Source organism: Morone saxatilis, unplaced genomic scaffold (assembly GCF_004916995.1).
Source record: "Morone saxatilis isolate NCDOM2014 unplaced genomic scaffold, NCSU_SB_2.0 Contig12, whole genome shotgun sequence".
Taxonomy (NCBI): Eukaryota; Metazoa; Chordata; class Actinopteri; family Moronidae; genus Morone; species Morone saxatilis.
The window spans coordinates 10,982,362-11,008,698 of record NW_023339674.1 but is presented as its reverse complement, the minus strand read 5'-3'; the positions used below and the strand labels follow the sequence as shown (position 1 = coordinate 11,008,698).

Below are 26,337 nucleotides of genomic sequence, written 5' to 3'. Positions count from 1 at the left end.
CTCATATGTCATAAGATACCACATTTTCACCTGGACGCCATGCAGAAAATGTTCAGTAATTAGAATTTGCCAACTTCAATGAAACATAAAACCCTGAGAGATACATGTAAGTGCACATGGAATGTTCTTTTTATCATTTTTGAAAACATTTACAACTATTTGAGACAAAAGAAAAACGTTACAAACAGAATTGACCTGCAGTTTGCATCCATTTTCAAAATGTTACATAAATAAAACTCATATTTATAAATATCTCTTTTTATAAACATATAAATAGTTTTTTAAACATAAATACATTTATGCAGGGGAAGATGAAGTACATGAATGTACAGCAGCAGCAGCACAATATACAGCTTTGCGGTTTGTAGTTTTTACACCATTGTCCGCTATCTTGTAGTATGCATCTGTGTTTGTATCTGCTGACCATTTGTATGGTATACAGATATCTATATACGTATATATACCTGCATATTTATTATATATATATGTATATATATATATATATATATTTATATGAAGGTTTTGTAGCATTGTCATCTCAGTCTTTGTTTATGCTGGTCGTGGTGACTTTCGTACCGAAAATCTGTCACTTGGTGAGTTTTCTTTTCCCTCAGGTGAGAACAAACTGAACCTTTGTTATCCAAACCCATCGTCCAGAGATCTAGAGAAAGAGAGGAAACAGGAGAGGTACGGTTAGGCTGAGCTTTCAGAAACAACAACTTAATCCACGCAATTTCATTTATTCCGTATTTTAGCCGTTTTATTAGTATTTAATTCACTCATTGACTTTTTAGTTTCATGCTTAAGCGAAGTGAAAAGTCAGGGCAACACTTTAACTAACACAGACCTCCACATTTACGATTCACTACAGCCCATGAGACGGAAGGACGGCTGTCAGCTGATCAAAAAACATGTACACACACTCACTCAAGTTAGTCACAAAATCACACTCCCCCATCAGGGCTTCACAGTTTGCCACAACCACAAAAAGGCCTCAAGCCTCAGGACTAATTGTGCGTCACCTAGCTTCCTCATTACTTCATTCACCACCAAAGCCCCTTTGTTGTTTTTGTTAAAATGACTTCGGTAAAGAACATGGGTTTCCCAGAAAGATCCTGACCACCACAGGGTGCTGTGTGTTTATAATGTGTGTGTGTTGGCCTGTCTGCATCCCCTCTTCCCTCCCCCATCTCTCCCTGTCCTCTCTTCTTCTTAAACTTGATATATGCTGCTTGTCTCTAGATAAAGCAGATGCAAACATTCATGGTGAAGTGCATGAATACAACAGTGAACTTCCGACATACCCACTAGATTGTTTCCCATACATCAGTTTGCATCTGTTTAAGTGGGCTTTCCTGATGGAGAAGAGAACACTGCTAGACTAAAGGTCGAGGTTTGATGATATAAAGAGTCGGTCAGGCAGCTGAGGTTGATGGCATATAGCTGATTTCTTGACCTAGACTCTGCGTACATCATCTGACAGAATATATGGTCATCACTCACCACTCGTTTTACTGTGTATCACTGCCACCATGATTTGACTTTTATTCTAAACTGGCCTACTAACCGTGGATGCAAAACACACAATGTCCTGAGACGACCATCAAGAATAATGATAATCTGGCTCTTGTTTGCTTGCTTTCTCTCTCCCTCCCTACCTCCCTCCCTTCCTTCCTTCCTTCTTTTACCCCTGTCCATTCTTCAGTTACGCACAAGACCCATTACCTTTAAAGAAACAGAAAAGTTTACTTTTCCGCTTGCTTTCTCTCTTGTTCTTTATTATTGCCATCAATTTGTCACTCACATGGAGTCTTTCAAAGACCACTGACAATTTTTTTTTTAAATTTAATGCAATTATTCTCCCATTCCCCCTTTTCCTTCTTTCTTTCCTCCTATCATCCATATGTTCTTCCTACTGGCCCTCCATCCTTTTGCACCATCTTTCTATGGACTAGACCCTTAGTTCTCTTTCCCTCCTCCCCTCTATTTATATGTCAGTGAGTCAGGTTACACTAGATCTAAGTGCGAAGTGGGACTGTGACTTAAACTCACCATCACAGCACTGCTCCAACCCTAACAACCCATGCCGCTGATGGTTCCTATCCTGTCCATCTTATGTCCGAAGCAGCCACTCCGCGACGTGGAACCCCCTTTCTTGTTTCCGGATTTGTGTCTCCTTGGTGCGGGTTGGTCGTTAAGGAGACGAGCCCACATCCCTCTGGCCCGGGTGTCCATGCGTAAATCGCGCAGTAACCGTATCCGAGAGCGCACAGCGTCTAGCCGTCTCTCACTCTCCTCCGACTCCAGAAACTCCGCCAGCTCCTCGCCCAGCAAACTTCTAAGAGACTGGACACAGATTGAAAAAGTAAATAAACGATGTCTACCTGAGGCACATACGATGTGCAAAGAGATATGCTTTCGATAAAACTGATGTGCATGCTTGGTGCCTCTGAGCAGAGCAGCCGTTTTCACAATCCTTAATTTTAAATTGGGGGAAACCTCAGCTCGGTGCATATTGTGCATTGGCCAAGTGGGAAAATGTTATCATTCTTGCCGCACGGCGCTATGGGATTTAAAGATAATGGTCCTGTTTGATGATCAAAAACAAACTGTCGGCTAGATCCACAGGATGCTGCAGTTATTTAATGCAAACCTCAAAGGACGCACTTAATGCAGTTCATTTCTAGTGAGGGTTCTGTATTTTTTTGTACGTTTTTACTATAAGTTTAGCTCTGAGACTCCTTATGATGTTTTCACGCCTTCAGTAAAGACCCACGTAAGGCAGGTGCCTGAAGCCCGCTCCTCTGGTGTGAACGCAGACTGTGGCAGCAGCTTGCAGACATCCTAAATTCTAGCCATCTGAGCCAATAACTAAAACCCTTCTCTACTCTGAAGTTTTGGTATTACAGTTGATTCTACAGGTGAATTCTATGCGTAATGGTGATTTTACGCACAACGGTTAACTTTGTTGTAGTTTAATTTTGGCAAACAATTGTAAAATGTCAATTCCAAGTCGAAAGTGAATATCTACATTGTGTAAAGACGTTCATATTCCTGAAACATTTTTTTCGTTTTTAATTTGAATGGTTTCACCTAAAACCTTTGGTTTCTTGTTTCTTTGGAGCGCTTGTCAAATGACTTCATTGGGCGCTTAAATGGTAAAACTGACAAATGCTGAGGAGTTTTTCTCTGTAGCTACTTTGTCTTTAGGGGTTAGACATCACTCAATATAAAAATGCTGTCTCTTTATTAAAAATGTTGGATGTTTTAGATTCAGAGTGTGGGAAAAAATTCCCTTGCTGAATTGCTAAGCATGACTAAAATTATGAAACATGATGCGTAAAACAACAGTCTTGAACGCCTGGACCACAAAACAGCTGTTCACTCCTGAAGCAACATTCAGCTTCCAACTGTTAATAGTGCGAAGCAAATAAACTGGTTTAGTTCTCAGAAATAAGAATATATGGGACTTTTTCTTACCTTTTGCTGCGCCTGAGATAAAGGTTTTGCCCCCATCCTTACTGAAAGCAGGGTGACCATAAGTCCACAAGCTACCAAGTACGACAAGTTCATTTTGACAAGTCTTGTATTCTTTAAGGGATTCCTCTGTGCTGAAGTTCAGAAAGAGGGACGGAAGCAGCAGCCAATCAGCTGTTAAACATAAGAAGCTTCAGTCCGTCCTTTACTCCAAAGCTCCTCAAGTGCTCCTCTAACTCTGTGTATTAGTCCTCACCGCTTTATAGCCAGCCCATGGTGATGTCATGCCAACCTGCGTAATGGTCCTCCTTCCGCGCCAACTCCCTGTTTTCTCTACCTGCCGCGAAGCACGTCATGCCAGGGATTAATTAAATGATACAAGCTCCGGTCATCGAGGCTTTGGAGGAAATGAGATAGCCTATGAGCTATCAAAAAACTCAGTTTTTTAACTTTTAGACCTCTGGCTGAGATGCAGCAGCTGAAATCGAAGGTGCTTTCAAAGGCTGCGCGTTAAGAGCTGAAGAGCGACTTTGGCAGAGAAATGACCTCAAAGATGCCAGCCGCCTGCCCTGCGAAACATCTTAACAAGTCATATGTTATACTGTGAGAGTATGAATGACATATTTTGTTTACAGAGGAAGTGAACATTCAAATTCAAAAGAATTTACCTTATTTTCACAGACGTTCCAGATAGTGTCATTATCTTAATTAACACTTTCTTGAACATATTTTAAACACGAGATTGCCCTAGAAGAAAGTAGATATGTCTCACTGCAGCCCAATCATTCATTCATTTAAAAAGAAAAGTTAGATTTTAAAATGTCTGCATGAAACTGAATGGCTGCTGAAAGGATATGAAGAAACAGGGATGAACTTTGTGTAACACATCGCGTATCAGATTTAAGCATCTGTGCGCAAAGTGGTTTCTGGAAATTTGACTTTACGCGGAGCGATGACATCTACCACCATGGCACATTCAAAATTAAATGGAACTGATGGTTCATACGACAGAAATGATTCGCCCTGAGCAGAGAACCTCATTTAACGTGTCTGGATGGGAATTACACACTGCGCAAAAACTCATACATCATTACTTCACATGTGACTTGAGGGTTTGTTTTGTGGATCTTGGAGATATTTTACGGTGTGCGTTTCAATCAGACCTGTCGCATCGCAGAACAAAACAGACACATGCTGGGGCTCCTCTGACTCACAGCATCACATGATGAGTGTTTAGACCATGAGGTCGTCATGGATGTGTGTGAGCTTCTTCTTCTGTCCAGACAGCCACCTGCCCACACTCAAAAAGGAGGTTGATTGACATTCCTTAATTATATTGGTGTTATAGCTCTATAAAGAAACATATATACTAACCTTGATTAACAATAATTACCACTACAATGTCAATCCAGAATATATATTGCTGTATTGTTCTTCCAACTGATATATTTATATCCTGGATTTAGGTAATTCCCTGCTGTCTTTACAGCACAATAAAGGTCCAAAACAGAATATTTTCCTGGAGGTATAAATAATTTTAGTGCTACATGGAATCTCTGAAAAAGATTCCATATTGTAAAATGTTTAAGACCCCCTTTGCTTTAAAGATTTTTTAAATACATATCAGTAAAGGGTTTTGGGGACTAACCCCTTCATCTATAGTTATGTGGACTCTTCAGAATCTTTGAAGCAACCAAGAGGTGTAGACAAGAAAAAGTATAACCTAGAGCAAAGATGGTTTTACCACAGCAATCAAGAAGATAAAACCCCAAAGAAGGATATACTAATAGTGCTTAGCCTGATATTAATGCTTAATTACCCAATGACATTTAATATTATAGCAATGTAACTGTATATTGACATATATTTTAATATGAGATAATTCAACTTATTTACAATGCTTAAATGCTGCACTCATGAATGCAGAATGAGAAAGGCCTCATGTTAAAATCAGTTACAGTTGGCAGATTATTTTATCAGCGTCAAGAGAAGAATGTTATAAACCCACAGACAGGTTGTTTCACACGCTTTAAAGGGGGAACAAATGTTTAAGGTGAAAAAAAAGTCAGTAACAAGTGATATTTTTTTCAGTGTGGAGTGATTCTGGTGCAGTGTGGTCCCAGTAGAGCGGAGCTGTAGGCAGACAGGCAGCACCGTCTATTTTGGAACACAGAGTGGCAGTATTTGCTGTGCCGAAAAGTGAATACCCCTCACAGTCAGATGTTTACGGGATCGATACAATTCCTGTGAAAGTAAGTCGTAACTCACAGCAGACCAGGCATATGCAATGTGATGAAAGTAAATCAATAAATCCCTATTTGTCTGTGTGATGTATCATGTTTAAATCTTATCATTAGAGTTCTATGAGCCTTGAAACATGCATCTAAAAAAAATGTGGCAGGTTTTGTGTTTGGAATTGTTTAGCAAAGGTGATGTTCGGGTGATAGAAAGCAGCAGCCATCCTATTTACGTCAGCATTCACAACATACTTTGCTCTCTCACTGTTATCTCTCTTTGGTTATACAAAGAACTTCATATATTCAGTATATCACCTCACAACCATACTCTGACAAATGTGTGAAAGTATCTGAAATAGCACTTGGTAGTACAACCCAAACATTTGTTTTAGATTTTAGTACATAAAGAGTGCAAAAACCAATTTAAGCCACGTTTTAGTCTCCGTCCCCCGCCAGCAACTCTCAGGAAGAAACCCCTATCATTTTATAGATGAACAACATGACCGGCCAATCCCTGATCTTTACAGGCCAACATCGTTCACCGGGAAACATATTGTCTTCATCCTGACACACACAAGCAAACACACACTCAAAACAAAGAACGCATCCCATCCTTACTCACATGTATTGTAAGAGCTGGTCCCAGTTAGGCCACAAAATACTCCTTATTCTCTACTCTAAAGGAAAAACCATCTGTCTGCAAAAGTACATTTTCTTTGTATGGATAAAATCATGTTTTTTTGGTCTCTCTCACTCCCATATGTAGTATTTTCTTCTTTAATTTTTGGTCCCACAACATCATTTGGTCTTAGCAGTTGGTGTTTCTCCACTGCACTTCTGAAACAGTGTGGCGTCTTCCTTGTAATCCTTTGATTAATTATGAGTTTCAGTGGTTGGCACTCTTTTCTTCTGCTCAACCATGGTGATTATCATTGCTCATACCAACTAGCCATTTTTTCTATTCATTCCTGTATGCCCAGGAATAAATAGAAGACTTGCTGGGCAGAATTTTCCCAGGAAAGAGCAACCAGACACTGTAACAACAGACTCAAAACCTCTTGTGAACTGGGAAACACTATTGTGTTATATCAATCAGTAACAGTATATAGCAAACCAGACATTTACTGATATGAAAATATTGCAGTTTAACTATAAATGATTGTGTAAGGAAAATTAAACTTCCAGAACTGCATTTATTGCTTGTTCACAATACTACATTCTGTAGGGACAAAAGGGTTCACGTCAAACAGCAGATTAGAGCTTTTTATTTATTTTATTAATTCAGTGAATGTTTACTGAACATGCATACTCTTACACATTACTATACCACAGCACAGAGGCATGCTTTCACACATTACCCTGCTCGGTGTAAGAAGTCCTCTACCTTTAAGCAGCTGCACTGGGGATGTTTCAGGGTGATAGGCCTTGTTTGAGGTCACTTTGACAGTCAGTGATGGACATTTTCATTCATACCTTGTCCAGATTTTCCCAGTGATCTGGAATTTTAATTAGAGCTTATTGTACTTTTTTTAATCTAAGTGATCCTGATTGTTTTCATGAAGATTTCTATGGCTATTATTTTCTGCCAAAACAGACTACAATTAATTGAAAGTTGCTGGAGCAAAGTAAAATGAGAGGAGGCAGCTTGAAACCAGGTCATGATCTGTGCTTCTTAATGGTCAGCTAGGCCGCGTTGGAGATAGTGTGAGGCAGTGAAACAAGGAATGAGATAATTATATATATAGTATATTGCTTGATGAAAAAAATAAACATATAAAAAGTTATTAAAAGACAACTCAGTCACCCACAACATGTAGTTCTCTGACATGAGTCACATATCTTTACGTCTGTGAGTGGCACTACTTTCACTGACTCACCAGTTTGTTGTGAGACATATAATTACTGTGCATTGCATGAAACATTTTGGAACATTATTTTATCTGATGTTTTTCTTTAGTTTTAATTAGAGCAGACTGAAGTTGCATCACACAGCTGTTGCAGGAATTGAACTTGGGACATTTTTTGTTACCCAAGACTCTCCTGCAATGCACAGAACCTGTAAATGGAAGCCAGTTGCTTTTTTGTACAACAATACGTTGTGAAAATATCAGTCAGTCATTGCATTAATTTATTTAATGTACTTACTGATGCTCATACTGTATGTTTGAGGCGAGCAGGGAAAGTTGGATGCAAAGGCCCATGAAAAATTCTGATATGTTCAAGTGTAAGTTTCCAGACCTGGGCTTGCCCTGTCATCAAGATTTTGTCCAAAAATGACAGACTCCATGCTCTATTGCAGCTTTTTGTGGCAGTGGGGTGCCGCAATGCCAGCGATCATCAAGGAGAGATGCTTTTGTTTCCCATACTTAAGACGAAAGGAAGTCTCATTGAGTTCTTTCTATGAACTAATTGAGGGTTTGCCGCTTTCAGCAACTGCAACTGGAAAATCCCTCTCACACTCTGAGGTACCTGTAGTGAGAGGGAGTAGAGGATGCCACCTCATATCTTAACTAATGCGCAGTCAACTTTCACAACAACAACATCGTGGAGCTGCTGAACTCTGCTGACCTCATGTCCGTAATGACTTCTCTGGTTTTATGCAACATTTTTCTCTCATTGCTAATTTCTTTTGAATTTTAACAAGTGAGTGACACATTCTTCCTTAATGCCGCAAGTGTTGTGTCACAAGTTTGTCTTTTTTTGTATAGTTTAACAATGTTACACACTTTTCCCAATGACATCACACGGGTTACTGAGAGCACCCATTTTGCTCTGTCCTTTTGTTCCCCCCTTTCTCACTCTGCCTGTGCCGCAAATTCTTATCCGCTTAATTTTCAATAAATCTTTTTGCTTTCATGTGGCTGAAAGAACTTGACTGGTTTGCATCAGGAGGCTATACAAACCATGCAGCGGAGGGGCCATGTGTTGCAGTAGCATTAGCAGTGAGTGTCTATGGGAGGATTGAGTGTCTTGGTTCCTCCTCTGGGGTTTGTGTAAGACAAACTACAAGGCTGTTACAGTCCTATAAATAACGGTTTTATTGCGTGGGGAATTTTAATGCTTTTTGCACAAGTGCTCTGAAGGCTTTCACATGCACCAGCAACAGGCTTGCCTTTAATGGACGGATATGTAAGACTCTTGTATACACACATAACAGGGTCAAAAATTACCTTTTTTTCATGAGGTTGGTGTAGCCTTCTTGATCCGATGTGTTGTTACATTATTTTTAGGTTAACTAAGAACATTTGCTTTACTATAGAGTGACAAATGTGCATATATTATTTACACACAAGATTTCCAAACATATATGAGGTTTCGTGAAATGGAAGGAAAAGTACAAAACGTGGTGTTGTGAGTGTCTTCAATCTTCATTTGACAAGCCCACACACAGATATTTTTTGCACAACCTTCCCATGGAAAGTGTTGAAAAAACAACTTTGTGTTTTTACACACATAGATGCTTTTTGCACTCGTTTTTTTTCTTTTTGGGAGGGGGCGAAACAATCCACACCTGTGTCAATCAGTCACATTGCTGTTCCATAGCAAATCAGAGAGCAGAGCAATCCAACAGTGAATGGTTGTGCACAGAAACATACAAATATGAATTTAGTTTAGTGTGCACAAATATTCAGATACAGGATTTATTGTTCTATATGCTCTTTTTACGCACCAAATATTTTTCAGTTTTAGTATTCATTGTTTGATTTAACTTGTGATGAACAACACATCCCAACCCACCTTTCTTTTTAGTCGGTAGAAAGCAGGCCTTAAAGTCTGATGCCATTGTCCCCTCTCTGCAGTGAACCATTATTAGAAATTGCATTACTTTGCAAAGCTGGTGGCACGTGGTGCCAATATTTTTAGTTGCTAGAATAAGTTCATTTCCAATTGTTCTTTGTTTTTTGTTTTTTAATCACTCAATTTGTACTTAATAAACTGGATAAAACGTTTGTAAAAGTCACAATCACAGCACAAATGTGACCGCCAGAGACAAGGGTGCCTGGAGATTGTCGGACTTTGGGAACTACTGCATGTCGTATAATAAAGGAAACCCTGTTATAAAACCACAGTACCACATATGTGGTTTGATGGGTCTCAAGAATACCAGTTATGTCACAGACCGAATAATGCAGGTGTCAGAGCTTGACAGATGATTTTCCTCAGAAATATTGTTCGGCATTGGTCATGCATGAAGCCAATACAAAGGAAGAAGAAGCCACAAGTGGAATATAGTCATATGAACAATAGCGTTTTATTGCCCGTTCCAAAGCATGCACTAGTGTTTTTACTTTATTGTAATTCCATAACCAAAATATACTCATGATTTTTGAGCAGACATTGAGATGACTAAAAAGCGGAAAATGTTCAGTCATCTACAAACAATTCAAATTGTCTGTGAGATTCATCTCATCTCATGATATCATCAAACAGCCATGGTGTTGCACTTTAAAACCTCTGTCAAATTCCAGGCATGCCAAAAGACGCCTAAAAAAGGTTAAGTGAACAACAATGCCCATTCCCTGTGAAGACTTTAATTTAGAAAATGCTACACTACTTCAATGGCATGACACTGCTGACTATTTACCCTACTGTTCATATATTTAACTCTTATGCCAAAAATACTCCACAGATTGTTTCCCGTGTGTAATTTTTTGCTCTCATGGCATATTGCCTCAGTCTGAAAAACATTCCAATCTGGAGGCATAAGGAAAGAACATATGAAAGACTTTCTTAGGTCAAAAGCTATTCTTGCACAGATATTTAGTTTTCTGGACCACAAGGGATTCTGTCTGCCTTATTTTACTGGGTTTGTGTTTAGCAGTTGCAGTTTAAATGAATGTAACTACACATGCACAAATTGCTAACATCCGCAAATACTGGGCCAATGATATCAGTGTGACAGCATGTTTCTCCTCATGGCGTCATTTAAACAAAAAAAAAAGCTACAATCATCATAATGATTATTCAGATTTTAAAAAAAAATCGCCCCCATTATTATTGTTGTCACTGCCAATGTTACAATTTCTATTAAAATCATAAAAGTGAATAATATCCAGACTGTTTTAAAAGCATTTATTCCAGTGTTCAGAGCACTGGCACACATACTTGGTGGCAGAGATGTTTTTCTAAGCCACTCTAACACTGGTGTGTCACTTGTGTTTTTCAAACCATGTGGAAAAACGCGTGTTTGGGGTTTGGGTGGCACAAGCTGTGACAAAACCACATGGAAACATGAACATTTCATCGCAGATATATAATCTTGGATCGAGGTTCCAAATAATTTGCTCGACTGTAAATGAAGTGTCCTAGTGCTAGACAAATGCTACTGCATAAAGACACTGCAACACACTGTTTCCCTAATTATTTTTTTTATTTGAGAACAGTATTTCCCCAATATCTAATTTATGAGTAATTGCTTTTAAAACTCATAGTGAGTCATGAGGATGTAGAATATATCATTCATGGTTTTGCAAGTATTAACAGCCATTTTATCTGCGCTCAACAGAATGACATGTGCTGTTGTACCCAATAATTGCACATCGTTCCACTGAAACACAATCCTATAATCAGTGGTGTAGGCACATTCAAGTATATTCTAGGTTAATAGTCCACTAAATAGTTTGTCATCAACATATTTAATTGCTGTTTATTTTAACTATTGTTGAGTACTGACAGAGAGGTCTGAAATAAAGACAGCATTCTTTTGGGGAAGGACACACCCTTGTAGTGGGACCCCAAACATTTGTGGTACACAAGTGAGTTTGTTCACCTTTCAAGCACAACTAATACATATTTCCACACAACCCAATGTCAATAAAGGAGAACAAATAGAGCCAGCCAAGGCACAGAGGTGTGATACAATTACTTGACCTTCAACTAAAAAACATATTCTATGAGACAAAATATTTTAAGTCACTCTTGTCGTAATGTCTGAAGACAAACTGCATTCAGGGTGTGATGTAACCCAACATCAGCTGAACTACAAATCCAGAGCTGCAGATGCTTCACGTGAGGTCACTACTTTGCTTTACTTGAAAAACAACAAGGAATGTGTGTCAAGACAACCACAAAGGAAATTCAAAGGGTTTTAGGGCTTCTAGCTGACGTTTCTGCCCAGGAGACGCTTAAAAATGAGTCAACAAGCAAAGACTCTCGGACAGGACAATTTACCAGTGTGTTTATAGAATAATAAAAAAAAAACAGGTATTAAAAGTTGCTATCATGAACTGATGTAAAAATTTAAATTAGACCTGAAAATATCTAGCTGGGCATTTACATAAAAAACAGCACTGCGTTCGTGGGAGCTTGTTGTTTCAGATACTAGGGAGACAATGTAATACAATTCAAGGCCAGTCTGTTATACATCAAACCAATGCTCAGTATGAGGAAAGAATTCACAACTCTGAAAATTTATCAGAGTGACAATCCGTTTATCTCCTGTTTTGCCAAATGCAACGCAAGCAGAAAAATCTGTCAAGAATGTAAGCTTGCACTTATTTCATTATGATTTCATGCGTCACATTTTTCACACAGTACAGTTATCTGTCTGAATAAAGCTAAAATTCTATATCCCATTTTCTTTAAATCACACTTACTTCACATCAGTAACAATATCAAACATACTTAGCCCAGTGGTGTCTGCAAAATCTTTGTTATATAACACTATCACCCAAAGCCCCAAAATATTCAGTTTTATGTCATATATGACAAAGAAAAGCTGGTAATCCTCACACTTGCGAAACAGGAACGAGAGAATATTTCACATTTTTTGCTAGAAAAAATATACTCTATTAGTAGTTGTGATTAATTTTTTATTGATCCAACACAAATAATCGACTCAGTATTTCAGCTCTAGTTGTATAGTAAAATACAATACAATAATAACTAGGCATGAACTTGTGCTCTCTGAAATCCCTTATCTAAGCCAACCCAAGAAATTGTTTACCTAACAGTGGCCTACTGAGGTATCATTTAGCAAGACAAATGGAGAATTTTGTGCTCTGACCTCTTACCTAATATGCGTCCATGCTGTATGGTTGGATAATTATTCCGATTCACAGATGTTTATGAACTAATCCTTATCTAATGATTCATTAACATTGTATATCCCAGTCTGTTCTCTAGTAACTCATTATTATAGTCCTTGAATCTGGGTTATTTAGGAACTACTTATTAACAATTTGTTATCAGGTTGAATTAGTCCTCACTCGTCAGATTTTTGTGAACACCATGTGGATTTGTGATTTAAACCCTGGACAGACAGAAATAACTCAGTGTCCGGAAAATGACCCAACCACTTTCCTTCCTCAAGGCTGTCAGATAAGGTGCTCAAGAGCTAATTTTGTCTTAGCTTTACATCCAAAAGCAGCCATTTCCTCTGTTTTCTAAACCCTACATTGCTAAATACAGTGTAACAGGGCATCCTATGAAAAAAAGAAAAATAATTAGTTGTGTTCACTGTTTAGTCATGTTAAAAACACCTATTATATATAACTTATTATTATTCAGTCAGTGAGAATAGTTTAGTTTTTTACCATTGAAAGATTTTTCTTCATGTCACCATAACCTTCGTTGCCAGTTCTGCTGGAAAAGTGAGAGAATGTTCTGGCTGACTGGAAATGAGGTGCCATTATGGCTTTGCCTTTCACTGAAACCTGCATTTAGGAGTCTAGCTGCCATTTGGAGCTGTGATAGCCACTTGCACACCAGAGCAATTTCAAACCAGATGAAACATTTGACAAGTGGCGTGGTGACCATGTGAGGTCTAACCCAAATCAGACAAACCAAGCCAGTCTGCCGATGGGGTTTTCAAAATAACCCTCACTCCTAACTCCCATGTGCCTCCTATTTAGTGGGTGATTTCTGACGTCAAGTTAGGTGGACCTGCGCAAAGGCCACACAGATCTATAACGAGCAAGTTAGCACAGAATAAAATACAGACTCTTTATATTTACAGTATGTGTGTGATTTGCATTTTCTGTAATTTTTGTGTTCTTTGGTTGATTGAGTGTCAAATTGTTTTGGAGTCTGTATTTGGCACATAAACTCATTTTCTTTCAGGTTTCATTTAATATGCATGGATTTAATATTGTATGACCTCACAGATGTTATATTGTTTAATCTTGTTTATTGTATTTAATTGTATGATTTACCAGAAAGAATGCCTCACTTACCTTTGTATGACTACACACAAAGACACTGCACAATGACGAGGCAGAGGTCTGGGAACCCACATGCATTAACAGAAACCTGTTGGCCTGAGACCTGAGAAAAAGTCTGTTGCTTGATGGCAGTTAACTTTACAGTCAGGAGCTAATTCAATAAAGATCTTTTTTCACCCAGTTCGCCTCTACAGCTGTGGCTAAAATGAGAGTGGATAGAAGACAGTAACCCAAGCGCTATGGAAGGGCGTCTGACTTGCCACATTAAAGGCAAACTCAGGCGGCTGTCAAGCACCGTTAAGCACCGCTTTTATAAACTCCTGTCATATGGTATAGACTGGCTGTGAATGAACAGCACCATAACCCCTGGGTGACCTCTTTCTTTATATTATAATTCAGAGGTGAAAGACAGTTGCAGACAGAGTGGTCAGTGTTCTTCCACAGACATCATGTTATTTTATCTGACAAGCACATACTGAATCATTAAATCCCACCACCCAAATTACTTGTAACCATTATAGACTAATAACCACAAACAAGCCTGGGAAAACTGGAAGTGGCTGGAGTAGCTCAATGAAAAGCTGGGCAGTAACTATTGATAACTCTGCCTAAAGTGATGAACAGATAACAACTGACAACATGAAAAAACGCAAACGGCCCTACCTAGAGCCAGTGTTCGGTTTGTCCGTTCTGGGCTACTGTGGAAACATGGTGGTTCAACATGGCGGCTTCAATGGAAAGTGACTCGAGGCCTTTGTACTTATAAAAGGCTAATTCTAAGGTAACAAAAACATAACGATTTTTAGGTGAATAAACACTAAAGACAACATAGTTATGCCTTTTGTGTTCCATTTCTGCAAATAGATCCTGATAAAGATTACACACTAGACCTTTAAGCTTTCTATAAGTCTGACTGAAAAAAATCAAAAATAATATTAGTATTTAAAACAAAATGTATTATTAAAAAGAAAAAAATATATTAGTATCAAAAATCCGAGACTGTTGTGCCCAAAGCTTTACAGAGACCTGCTCCATCAACATCCCGGATCAACACTTAAGCGAGCCGACCTCTTAATTGAGATGCTTGGGTGCTCAAACACAAGTGATGGGACGACATTCCTTCAAATGTCAAAAAAAACAAATAAACATAAAATGTCTTTTACCGCTGTGTTCACATTTTCCCCAGCAGGGAAACTACGACCAAGTAACAAAAGCCTAGCTGTAGATTTCTTGTCACAGCCAGGCCCGTGCCCTCAGTTGTTAGTTCAATTTGTATCGAGGTGTTCCCTGTCCTTGTATGTGTGTGGTGTGTGTGTGTGCGTGTGTGGGCAAGGCTTTTCTCCTGGCTCCCGGTTCTGCTCCTCCTGCACACCAGTCTGCAATCAGCTTGTCACCTCTCAGTCTACACACACACCTGCAGACCATCAGTTCATCCCCTCTACAGTATTTGAGCCCAGGCTCTTCTCCCATAGATTGTTTTGTCAGTTACAGTGGTAGCATTTGTTTCAGGCCTTGCTTTCAAACTAGTCTTCTTGTGATTGATTTCCTTGTGGTTTATTCTCTGCCTTACTGTGTTTTCTTGAGATAAATGATTAATTTACAATGGCGTCTACTAGTAGCAATGTGGGAACCAGCGAGAACCCATAATTAGCCATTATGCCACAATGTCTCTCCCTTGTGCTTAATTTCTTGGCTTTCTAGCCTTGGTAGTTGTATTCTGTTTATCTTTTTACCTGAGAATTGTATCCGGAACCTGCTGTCTGACCTGTGTGTCTGAACTTTGGATTCCTGCCTGCTTCTTACCGGATTTTTCTGCTTGTGTTGGACTACCTTCAGGTTTTGACCCTTGCATGCCTCACTATCCTGTAAGCCTTTGTACCTCTGTTTTGTGTAAATAATCATGGAACTGCACCGGATCTCCCTCACTTATCTTCATTTTGGTCTTGACAAAATCTGTCTTGCAAGTTTTATTTTATTGTGCAATAAAGTGATGTGTCTGAATTGCATTGAAGGTAGACAAACTTTACAAAATGTGTGTGTCCCAACAACATGAGTAATTTAGTGCTGCAAGGCCTAGTCCATGCATGCAAAAAACTTTTTTTTTTTTTTTTTTTCAATGATTGGTATTGACTATATTGAGCCTTTGTTTTTAAATCAGCTTTCACACGTGTTATTACTTGCAATGCTTTCATGCACACCAACGCAACAAATACACATTGTCAATTTTCCTTTTTGTCTCTCCTATCCACTCCACTGGGCTCCATGTGTCGTAGCAGTAGCCAAGCCCCTCTGAGATGGTGTTTCACCGCTGGTTTACATCGCAGAGAGGGCGGTGGTCAAGAGCTGACACAACCAGTAATGAATGTAATGTGCAGGAAATATGTATGGTACGACAGAAATAAACTCTAAGTTCATTCAGGTAAATCAGGCAAAGGCTGCAACAAACACTGGAGACAGACAAATCCAGAAGGATATAAATAAAGATTTGTTTAAAAAAAAAAAAAAAAAAAAAAAAAGGAAAATCTTGGATAATAGCATTTATTTCCTAATACAATGCATAATTATACATTGGGAAAAAACAAGTTCCAGGACTCTGTATTGGCAGATATTCAATATTGCATGACTGACTGGGGGAAAAATAAACTTGATCGCAACATCCCTACTCCTATGTCCAGTATGTAAACAACACTACGATTTACAAAATATTGTAAAAGAAAAGCGCAACCAACCTAACCTCTAATTTTAGTTTTCTAAAAAAGTTTTTGTTCTGTACTGTCCTGTACATTAGAGAGGTGAGAGAAAAGGTGATGACCATCAACTTAGATGGTCCAACGCTGTGGAGTCGAAAATGAGGTCCTCAGCTTCTTCATAGCAGATGAAACTGAAAATATCAAGATCACAAGCCAAACCGCAGACACAATGTCATAAACCTGTGCCCTGTTTAATTTCGGGGTAAGAGTAGAGAGGGGACCCTGTCACTGTCACCGACCTGACGGTCCCATCTCTGATCCTGGAGGAACAAAACTCTCTCCAGATCATTGAAAGTGATGTCACTGTGAAACTGAAAGAAAGGTCTTGAGCCTACTCAGATTTAACTCGGGGTTATCAAATGGTTAAGATGTGAGTTGAGACTGTGTCAACTTAAGCTGAGGTTGTGCACATTCACAGAAAAAGGGGCATGTTCAGCAGCGCAGGAAGAGTTTTTTCATAAAGGTTCGTGCTATTTGTTTGTCCCCAGAAGAATGTACAATGAAAATATCAGGATATGAGGAATTTAAAAAAAAGCTGACAGACTAATCTCACTATAGTAAAGGCCAACAAAAGACAACATAACATTACAGTGTTCATGTCATAGGTTCTCTATCTTCTCTTACAGACTCTTCCTTTATTTATTATTTATCTTTATTAATGGAAATAATAACTCAGAAATTGACCCATTAATTAATTAACAGTGATTAAAGCAAAAAAAGTAAGCATGAAAAGTTATCTCGGAGGAAATGTATACAATTTATTGAATTTAATTATATGGATTTGCTCTACTACTCTATGCCAGAAATCTGAGGCTGAAGGTTACCTGCTGTGTGAATGTAATTCTGTTGTTACTGTACAAGTGTACAGTTAGTTGCACTAATCATCCTCTGGATTCCTCTGGAAATATAAATAATTCTGTATATAGGCCTCGTCTACATAATTAAAAAGTCTTTCTATACTGTGAACTAACTGCGAGCGCATAAAAAGCCTTGTTGATCTTTATAACAATTAAATGGGAACATAACAAATGCCTTCGGCCACTAGAAGCTGGCACAGATACGGAATTCCCTCAGATTTAAATCAATATCTTTCATAGAGAACATCATTGGGGTAAACTAGAGGATTTTGATTAACCCTCACCCTCCGCAACATCTTCCAAATGTGTTGGCATTTTTCTCTAGATTGTGGCCATAGGAGAGTAATATATTAACTCATCTGCACGGTTTACGTGCTTCACTTGACTGTAGCCTGTAGTTTGTCTTAACATTCTTAACATTCAAATGTATTAAAAGTTTTTACTGGTTACTAAACAGTCTCAGTTTAATACTGATGTCTCAATATGACCTACATAAGCACACAAGACCATCAGCGAGAATAGTATTTCTATACAGATATTAAGTGCCTGCCACCAGGTCTGATTTGGTCTGCAAGAATAAAAAAAATAAGTTCTTTGTAAGACCTTTAAATATCAGTTTGGTAGCCAAACCTATAGTTAACACAAACAGAAAACACAAAAGTTGTTTTCCTATATCACTATACAAAGGTTTCATAGGATTTACAGTAAAACCTACATAATAACTAAAGTTTAGCTTACAAGCAATGAGCAGACAGTGTGCTGCACTGCTATTGAACAGAAGAGCCACACGCATCTAACCAGACTGACATTTGCAACCAAAATATTGAAAATAGGATATGAAATTTTGTTTTTAATTAATAGACAGTTTACATGCAGCCTCACAGAAATCCCTCAGTGAAGCCACATGCTCTACAAAAGCTAGGAAAGACACTAATGTTATATGTTAAGATGACTTTGGAGTTTCTCAAAGGCTATGTGGTGTTCTGGGAATTGTTTGCTCTTGAGCTTTCTCTGCTAAAACACAAAGAAGTATGCATGATATACAGTATAACCTAATCGTGTGTTCGCACATGAAGTGAAGCAAATTACAGTGAAGAGATTACATACAAAGTGATTACATACAAAATTACATACAATGCAAATGTGTTGAAAATATTCAACTTTGAGGAAAAGATCTGTGCATGCTGCAAGTCTTTACAGTGTTGTGTGTGGGGAGGATCGAAGAGACAGAGTTGTTGCTCGCCGACAGAGAGCTCTGGGGAGCTCTGCAGAAGAGAGCCTGGGGCAGAGTCACAGCTTCTGAAGGAACACTGAATTCTGCTCTGATTTGGACCTGTTGGCCGGCAAGAGAAGAGCTTAGAGTTATTTTTTTAAACATTTGGTTTAAAAAGTGGACTTTACTCTCCACCTGTGTGTTTCAAGCTATGTAGGTGCCAATCCACCATATGGGCACCCAGAGCTCTGTGATACTACTTATTTTTTCAGAGACAAAATAAAAAAGAACATTGCGTGGAGAAAAGTAAGTGAAGAAATTGGACTACCTGGTAAGTACATCAAATGTATAGTATACGTTACTCCAGCTATTAATTTTACTTTACTATAGACTAAGTTAGCATACCCCTGATCGATCTGAACTCCGTTCACAAAACAAGCAATTTAAAAGTTTAAATTTTTATGAATTAACGAGGTACCCCCAGTGTGCTCTGAGCCTAACCCAATTCCAGCCTCCAGCAAGTTTCAGCGGGCCTAGTTGATCTAGTCATCCAATGGTCCTGTCCCAAAGTGTTGGGAGTAAACAGTGTTATCTGCATTAGTAATTATCTCCCTTACATTACTCATTACTGAAAAAAAGTAATCACATTACTGCAAACCATAATCACATTGTGACGCTCAAACTGTATCTTTTAAGTTGAATATTAATGTTGAATGTTTAAGGTACTGTAAACAAGAATATCAGCAAGTTAAAGGTAAGCACAATAATCAGAATAAGTTGTCTATCCAGATAGTGTGTACTGCAAGTTCATCCATTTGTATTCTTATTCGGAAAGCAGAATAAGAAACAGGAACAGGAAGTACTTTTGAGACATAGGCATTGCCTGGAGATCCAATAGGATTCTAGCATCAGCACTGGGCTGAAGCTTTAGCATCAGTTTGGAGGTACAATATTTGGCCAGGGAGGGGCAGAGGGCTGTCTCTGCCTAGCCAGGCCTGACGCCTCAACCAGGCTTTTACAGTAGGAAGGAGTGAAGCACACCGAGGTTTACCGCCATGCTGGGATCACCAGTTTAATGGAGGCTCGCCCTAGCCCACATTCAAACCCTGCATCTCTTGGCTCCCTTCCGGCAGCTGGGGTATACTGGGGAGCGTTCCCATGGAAAAGCTGTTAAACTGGCCACGGTAGTGAGGATGAGGAACAAGTTTCCATCATGTTCTAACTAGCTACAAAGAGATTCACATATTGTGCTGCCATATAGACTTCTCTACTTTAAGATGGTTCTGTTAATTCTGATATAGTGGGTTTTATTGGGAAGTTGGAGGTTTTGGCTGCTATCTTTTTCTATTCTAGTGGCTACAGGTGTGTGCATTGTCAAGTCTGTTTCCTCCTGATGTGTAACTGACCTACGAGGGGTCTGAGTGAGCTTGTTATTGCATCGTCTCCATGTTGCTATGCAGACTGACTTTTCCGTTGGCTGGGTTTTAGCAGTCATCCTTAAAGACAAGCCTGGTCCTGATTGTTCCGGATCGTACGGCGGAATCAAATTAGGGACTGGTAATGGCCATAAAGTCCATGTCTGAGGCATTATACTCAAGGGCGTGGACCCACCTCACATTTCCCATCCGCATTTCCTTTGGTCCCCGTTTCTGAGCGGGATCGTCAGCTTTTTTTCATTACCAGCTAATCTGGAGGATTTGTAACTAAAACAACAAACAGATAAAAAAGCACAAATCAATGGGAGAGAGTGATGTTCCACAAATCAACTGTATGTTCATAATTGGCCAACTCATACATCATGCTTATTCTTCCATGAGTGGGCCCCTTGCTTTGCAGTTGTTTATAAAATCCGATAATGTCCTACAACGCAGTGATTCAAGGTGCATCTCCTGCTGATTTTGAATGCAAAGCATTGTTAACTAAAATACCAGTCTACAATACAAATCTTTGCAAACATTTCTCCTTATAATAACAATGGGCAAGATGATCAATATCACTATGTGGGAGCATTTGAGATACTAAATATATAAACAGTAGCTACCATACAATAACTAATTACTAACTGTTGACTGTGGCTGTTGTTTGGTTAGTTTTATCCTCATTTACCCTCTCCTGTGGGCATGTGAACACTAAATTATTGTTTACTTTAAAAATGCATTATTAAAAAGAGCCAGCAACCAATTTTGAAATGTTTCCAGACTCCTACTTATGAAATATTGGAAACACTCTTGTTATCATTACTTTTTATTTTATTTTTTTTTTAATTTTTTATCTGCAGGACCCTTAGGCTTTGAAATTATATTGTGGCATTTTGTTGGCACAGTGATAACAAGTAGATATCAATCTCGCGTTTCTATAAATGTATTCCGCACTCCTTTGCTTGGCTTTTGATGTGTAAGATCTGCACCGTAATGATTACCTTGTTGCTCAACACCTGTCAGTCTCGTTTAGGTTCTTACATATTCTGACTTGCAGAATTTTCTCGGAAATGAAAGCAGATATCATCTGTTTATTTTGCTAGCTGAGTCAGTATCTCTAATTGCCCAGTTTACATGCCTTCCTAAAGGCATTACAGCAGCAGTTATGTGCCAACATTTATGCTGTAATCAAAGATTCATTCTTCCAGATCCATCTGTGACCAAACACATCTCTCAATAAGAAATTAAATGTTCAGAGTTTCAAGTATTTCATGTACTGTGATGTACTGTCAATTTATTGAAGAAAACTTTGTTGTTTAAACTGCACAAATAAGTTAGTTAAAGTAAATCTACATAGTTGCCATCATTGAAAGCAGCAACAGATTGGTAAATGCCAGTAAGTAGTTGCCATCATCAAGAAGGATGACTTGAAAGTTAATTCTTTAAAAAAATATTTAAAAGTTCTTTAAAACAGTGGACAGGGGCTACTGATTCATTGTCCTAATATATACATATTTGATTAACATTGATCAGTTAAATACAAGCAATATACACTGATTATCTCGTTATCATGGAAAACGGTGAACTGTAGACAGGGTCAGCAGATGAGCTACTGTAGCTCACATTGCTAAAAATGTTAATGTTGGTTCTGATAGAAAGGTGTCAGAGCACACAGTGCATCACAGTTTGTTGTGTACGGGGCTGCATAACATTATGAACACCAGGGTGCCCGGGGTGTACCGATTATGGCTGATCGGTGTTTATAGAACATACCTCCTTTCCTCATCATACAGTGACTTACATAGAGATGGTAACAAAAAAATGTTAAATGTGATGTCAATATTGTGTAAAATGACCAGTGTTTTTTGAGGAAAGTTTTTTTTCCCCACATATATTAGGACCATTTAGTGTAAGGCAAGACGATGTCTGCTTTCATTATTGCTTTCATTAGTTTTGTTCCAGTGTGACATTGAACTATGCAACTTATTATAAAGACACACATATTGCCTATATTGTTTTTCACATTCCTTCACCTAGTTCACACTGAACTCAATTCCACAAAGTGTGTCTTTCTCATTAATGAGATATGGTATTAATGTCCAGTGACCGAGTGTGTTTTGATAAATTCTTTTTGCAATTTTATCTGCTCCATGAGTCACAGTGTGTTTTTAGGGCCTGACGTTCTAGATTTAATATGAAAATTAAAAAGAAAACAAAAAAACACTGCACTTAATTCAGAGCATGTTAACATGTGGTGAGCAGTCATATCCAGAGTGACTGAGTGAGTGGTTTCAGCATCTTGCTGAAGGCTTTTGGCCAGGACGTACAGCTGTTACTGCAATTAAACCCTTGTCACTGTAACCACTAGGCCACCCTGCCACCCTGAATAATCGTTATTAGGTTCTCCAAATAAGTAATACACTTGTGGAACGGAAGGGAAACCTTTCGGTGGACGTTGAATGGGTGGTTGTAAAAGCAAGACTTCTTCACTTTATAAGACCTAAAGCTACCCTCACATCTGGGAGGAGCTTTATCCCAAATTATTGCCATCAATTGTCGTTGCTCTAGCAGCTGGCAGTGAGCATTGGAAGTGGACGTTTGTTTCCTAAAACAGTGCAGCACCGGATGGTGGTGTCGAGCAACAGGGTAGTCAGGTTCCTTTGACATGTAATTAACCATGAATCTGTCTGCTGACAGCATTACTCCTTCGTTACTTTGAGCTAATATTAGCGTACCTTACCTCACTGGCAAACTAGCCATGTCACCTTTTACTGAGTTCACGTTACCGTAAAGCTAATCTGTGGCTAGTCTGTAATTTGATCCTATTAGTAGGACACTGTCCACAGCAGTCAGCGAGGTGGTGTGGGTTCAGTGTCAATCAAAAACTAATAGACAGATCGCACATTAACTGATCCTTTCAGTTCTTGATAAATAACCTGGAATTGTGGTTGCTGATCTGTACAGCTTTCAACAGTTTAACGGTGAAATTTCTTCGGCATGACAAGATCAGACAGTAACACAACATCCAAAAACACTGCTGTAGAGAAGCCATAGTTTCTGCCCTGCAGTTACAAATGTTGCAATGATGATGTGAAAAAACAGGTAATGAAAATATATCTCCCAAAGGCCAAGGCAAATTTATTTAGAGACATCGGATGTGTTTTTTATGGCTCATTTAAAACTCATGTCAGCATTATTACCTCTGTGATGAATTATGTTAAACTCTGTGTTTACAGTACTGTTTCCTTAAACTTGTAGGTTGATTCAGTCAAGTGTGTTTAATGATTTTTAAGTAAATATTTGGATAATTTGACAATCCTTGCTGTGTACAGCAGATAACGTGCACAGCTAAGGTGAGCCCAGGTCACAGCACAGCAATTTGTCCCTGGAGTCCTTGTAAATATGTCAATGTTAATGTTGTTGTTGTTGTAATATTAATAACCACTTGCAGCAGAGGAAATATTAGCCACAAATATTTCCCACTAACAGGTCTGTGTAGTTTCAACACATAGTACAGATACTTGATAACCCCCTTTACAAACAAGTACAGCATAAAACTGTCATGCTTCAAGTTGTGTTTTCACAATTTTCCATTTATATAATCAATCTGTTTGTCTTGTCCTGTTATGCTTATTCAAGAGACATAGCTGCAGTTGTTGTAGTTGTTTTTTTCTTGTTTGATGATACACTGTATGTATGCACTTAATGTGTGTGTCTGTGTGTGCATACTGAGTCTTTATTAGAAGCTGACTAGGCCAAAATTGAAAACTTGGCTTGCTAACAGTTATCAAGAATTTGCACATGAATGCATACACATGCATACAAATAAATATGCAGGCCTACACATTAATGCATATAAATATTATTAAAATGCTATAAACATGCAAAGTCATTTATGCAAAAAACTGCATCCAAGTTCAGGCTTACCAAGTGTAGTCCTCAGATCAGACCTGCCTCAGCCCATTTGTCACACTATAGGGGCAACCGTGGCTCAGGAGATAGACTGGGTGATCACTAATCACAGTGACCCCAGCTCCTCCTGTCCACATGTCGAAATTGCTCCGAATGGGTAGGTCACCACACATGTTAGCTCGCTGCCATCAGTGTGCATGTGGGTGATTTAAAATTTATATAAACCGGTCGAAAGGTGAGACAACAAATGTTGAGAAAGAGAGTTGTTTAATTTTGATATGATGACCAAGCAGGAGCAGGGATTTTTTGTTTCCCCAAAAAATAATAGAAAAGCTGGAAACTGACTACCAGCATAACCTGCCGAAACAAGTTAAGTTGATGTCTGGAGAAGCTTGCAGTCTCAGCCTGTCCAGGACCCAAGCATGCTGGGTAAAGATTATTATATTGTACCAGTTTACATTACAGGGGTAGGATTGGAGACCAGAAGCAGCAATCGGTGAAGTCAGCCCTGTAGTATGCTACACATAATACACATCGCAACTTAGCAGACGGTGGTGCAGAGTCAAGTTTTAACGGTTGTTTGCTAACTAGGTTGTGAAATACGTTGCTGAAAGATTAATAAACCTCAAACCCCATTTTTATCCTTTTTCAGAACATTGATTGCTTTTATTTATTCAAGTTTCATTCTATGGTGCCTGGCCCATATGGGCTTACAAGACACTAAAGCAGCACCAGCCAAGATGGCCACATGACAAAACATAATGTATAATGTCAGTATAACTGCTACAACCCCACCCCTGACAACAGTGATGTCTCTCATGCTTATTACATCTATTTGCTATTAGTGAGGTAGCTAGCCAGCTATAGTTTCAGTACAAGAAGTAACGTAGCAGATTGAAAGCTAAGTCTGAAGCTTCGTTTTGATCCAATCAATAAATGTATCCAATCATTTCTCAATAACAATGCAATGTGCATTTGTGTGTTTCACAAATGTGTATGCATTGCTTCAATAGTCAACAGACATCATCATCATTATCATTAGTACATTCTGTGTGTACTTTGACTCTAATACTCTGTATACATGGTGTCAGTAATATGTGTGAAACGGTACTTAAGGTACAGATTGTGGTGAGGTATATTAGAGACGGGAGGGTTTAGAGTTTGGGGAATGAATACAGTACATGAAAGTCCTGACATGATCACAAGTTTGGGTGTGCACTATGTGTTTCTGTGTGGTCTGTCTAATACTGTCTGTTCTGGCATGGGTTTTGTTTATATGGCAGCATGCCTGGCCTATGCAAGGTGCTTTACTAGCTTAATATAGACCCTTCAAGTGTGCGCATATTGGTTTTGTAAGAGTACTGTCATGTCTGACTGCATCCGATCTTAATCTGTGTGCACTGTTTGTATGCATGAGGCAGAGGGAGCTTGTTTCAGCTCAAAGCCCTGTAAGAACGCTTCTGTGGCTGCTGCAGTGAGTGCTGTGTCAGCCGAGGTCTGCAAAACTACTCTTGGCAGTCGGCCATGTTCTTCGAGTGTTCTTGCTGTCTTTGCCATGTTGTCTCCTGCCCTGCTGTATCCTCCCTGAGGGTGATTCTTCTCCTTCTCCCCAGTCCCCCTCTCCTCTCCCTCTGCCTCTGACTGACAGACCCGTCGGGCTGCACGCTTATGAAAAATCCCCATTGTTCAGATACAAGTAGTAGTTATACAATACAAACATTTCTAAATAATCTCATTGGCTGAGTCAGTCCTCTGTGTGCAAGCCAAAGAGCCTCAAATATTCTGGCAAATTGGTGTCCAGGGAGAAATGCATGAGAGAGCAGAGGTTGCTAAACATGAAGCCTGAGGCTGCCATTAACAAAAAACTATCTATACTAGGTTAGGTAGTTAGCCTACAGTGGAAGTCTTTCAAGATTGTGAATGAGTGATAAGTCACTGTCATTCATTCAATTCACTGGCTGACTGTGGTTCTTTATCTCCTCCTGCTGTGGTTTGAAGTCAACCAGGGAGATTATGTCAGACTCCAGTTTTGCTTCAAAGAAATGTTTGTATGATTTAAACTTATCTCTATTGTTTCCTTCAAATAAAATTTAAATCTAACTTGGCAAATTCAAATGATTTATTTTGAGTTTCAAAAAGAGATAAATCATTCATAGGTCAGGGACTGTGTACACCCACCACATAGCGTTATTGTGAATTTCATTTACCATTTTCACTAATTTTGAGTTGAAGTCAGTTGGTCCACTGACTGGACAGGAAATACACAGCAAAGAAAAACATTAAATCTTTTGATCTGCCTTTGATCTGCTGA

The 26,337-nt window shown here is 38.8% G+C and overlaps 1 protein-coding gene across 1 annotated transcript; it reads right to left on the bottom strand.

Annotated features, from left to right (window-relative positions):
- Positions 1 to 200: 200 nt before the first annotated feature.
- Positions 201 to 3,702, bottom strand: nppc (natriuretic peptide C). Its single transcript, XM_035653844.1, has 3 exons — positions 3,481 to 3,702; positions 2,053 to 2,346; positions 201 to 661 (listed from the first exon to the last, which is right to left on the bottom strand). The coding sequence occupies exons 1-2, from the start codon at positions 3,571 to 3,573 to the stop codon at positions 2,074 to 2,076; spliced, it is 366 nt and encodes a 121-aa protein (XP_035509737.1). The 5' UTR covers positions 3,574 to 3,702; the 3' UTR covers positions 201 to 661; positions 2,053 to 2,073.
- Between the last annotated feature and the right edge of the window lie 22,635 nt (positions 3,703 to 26,337).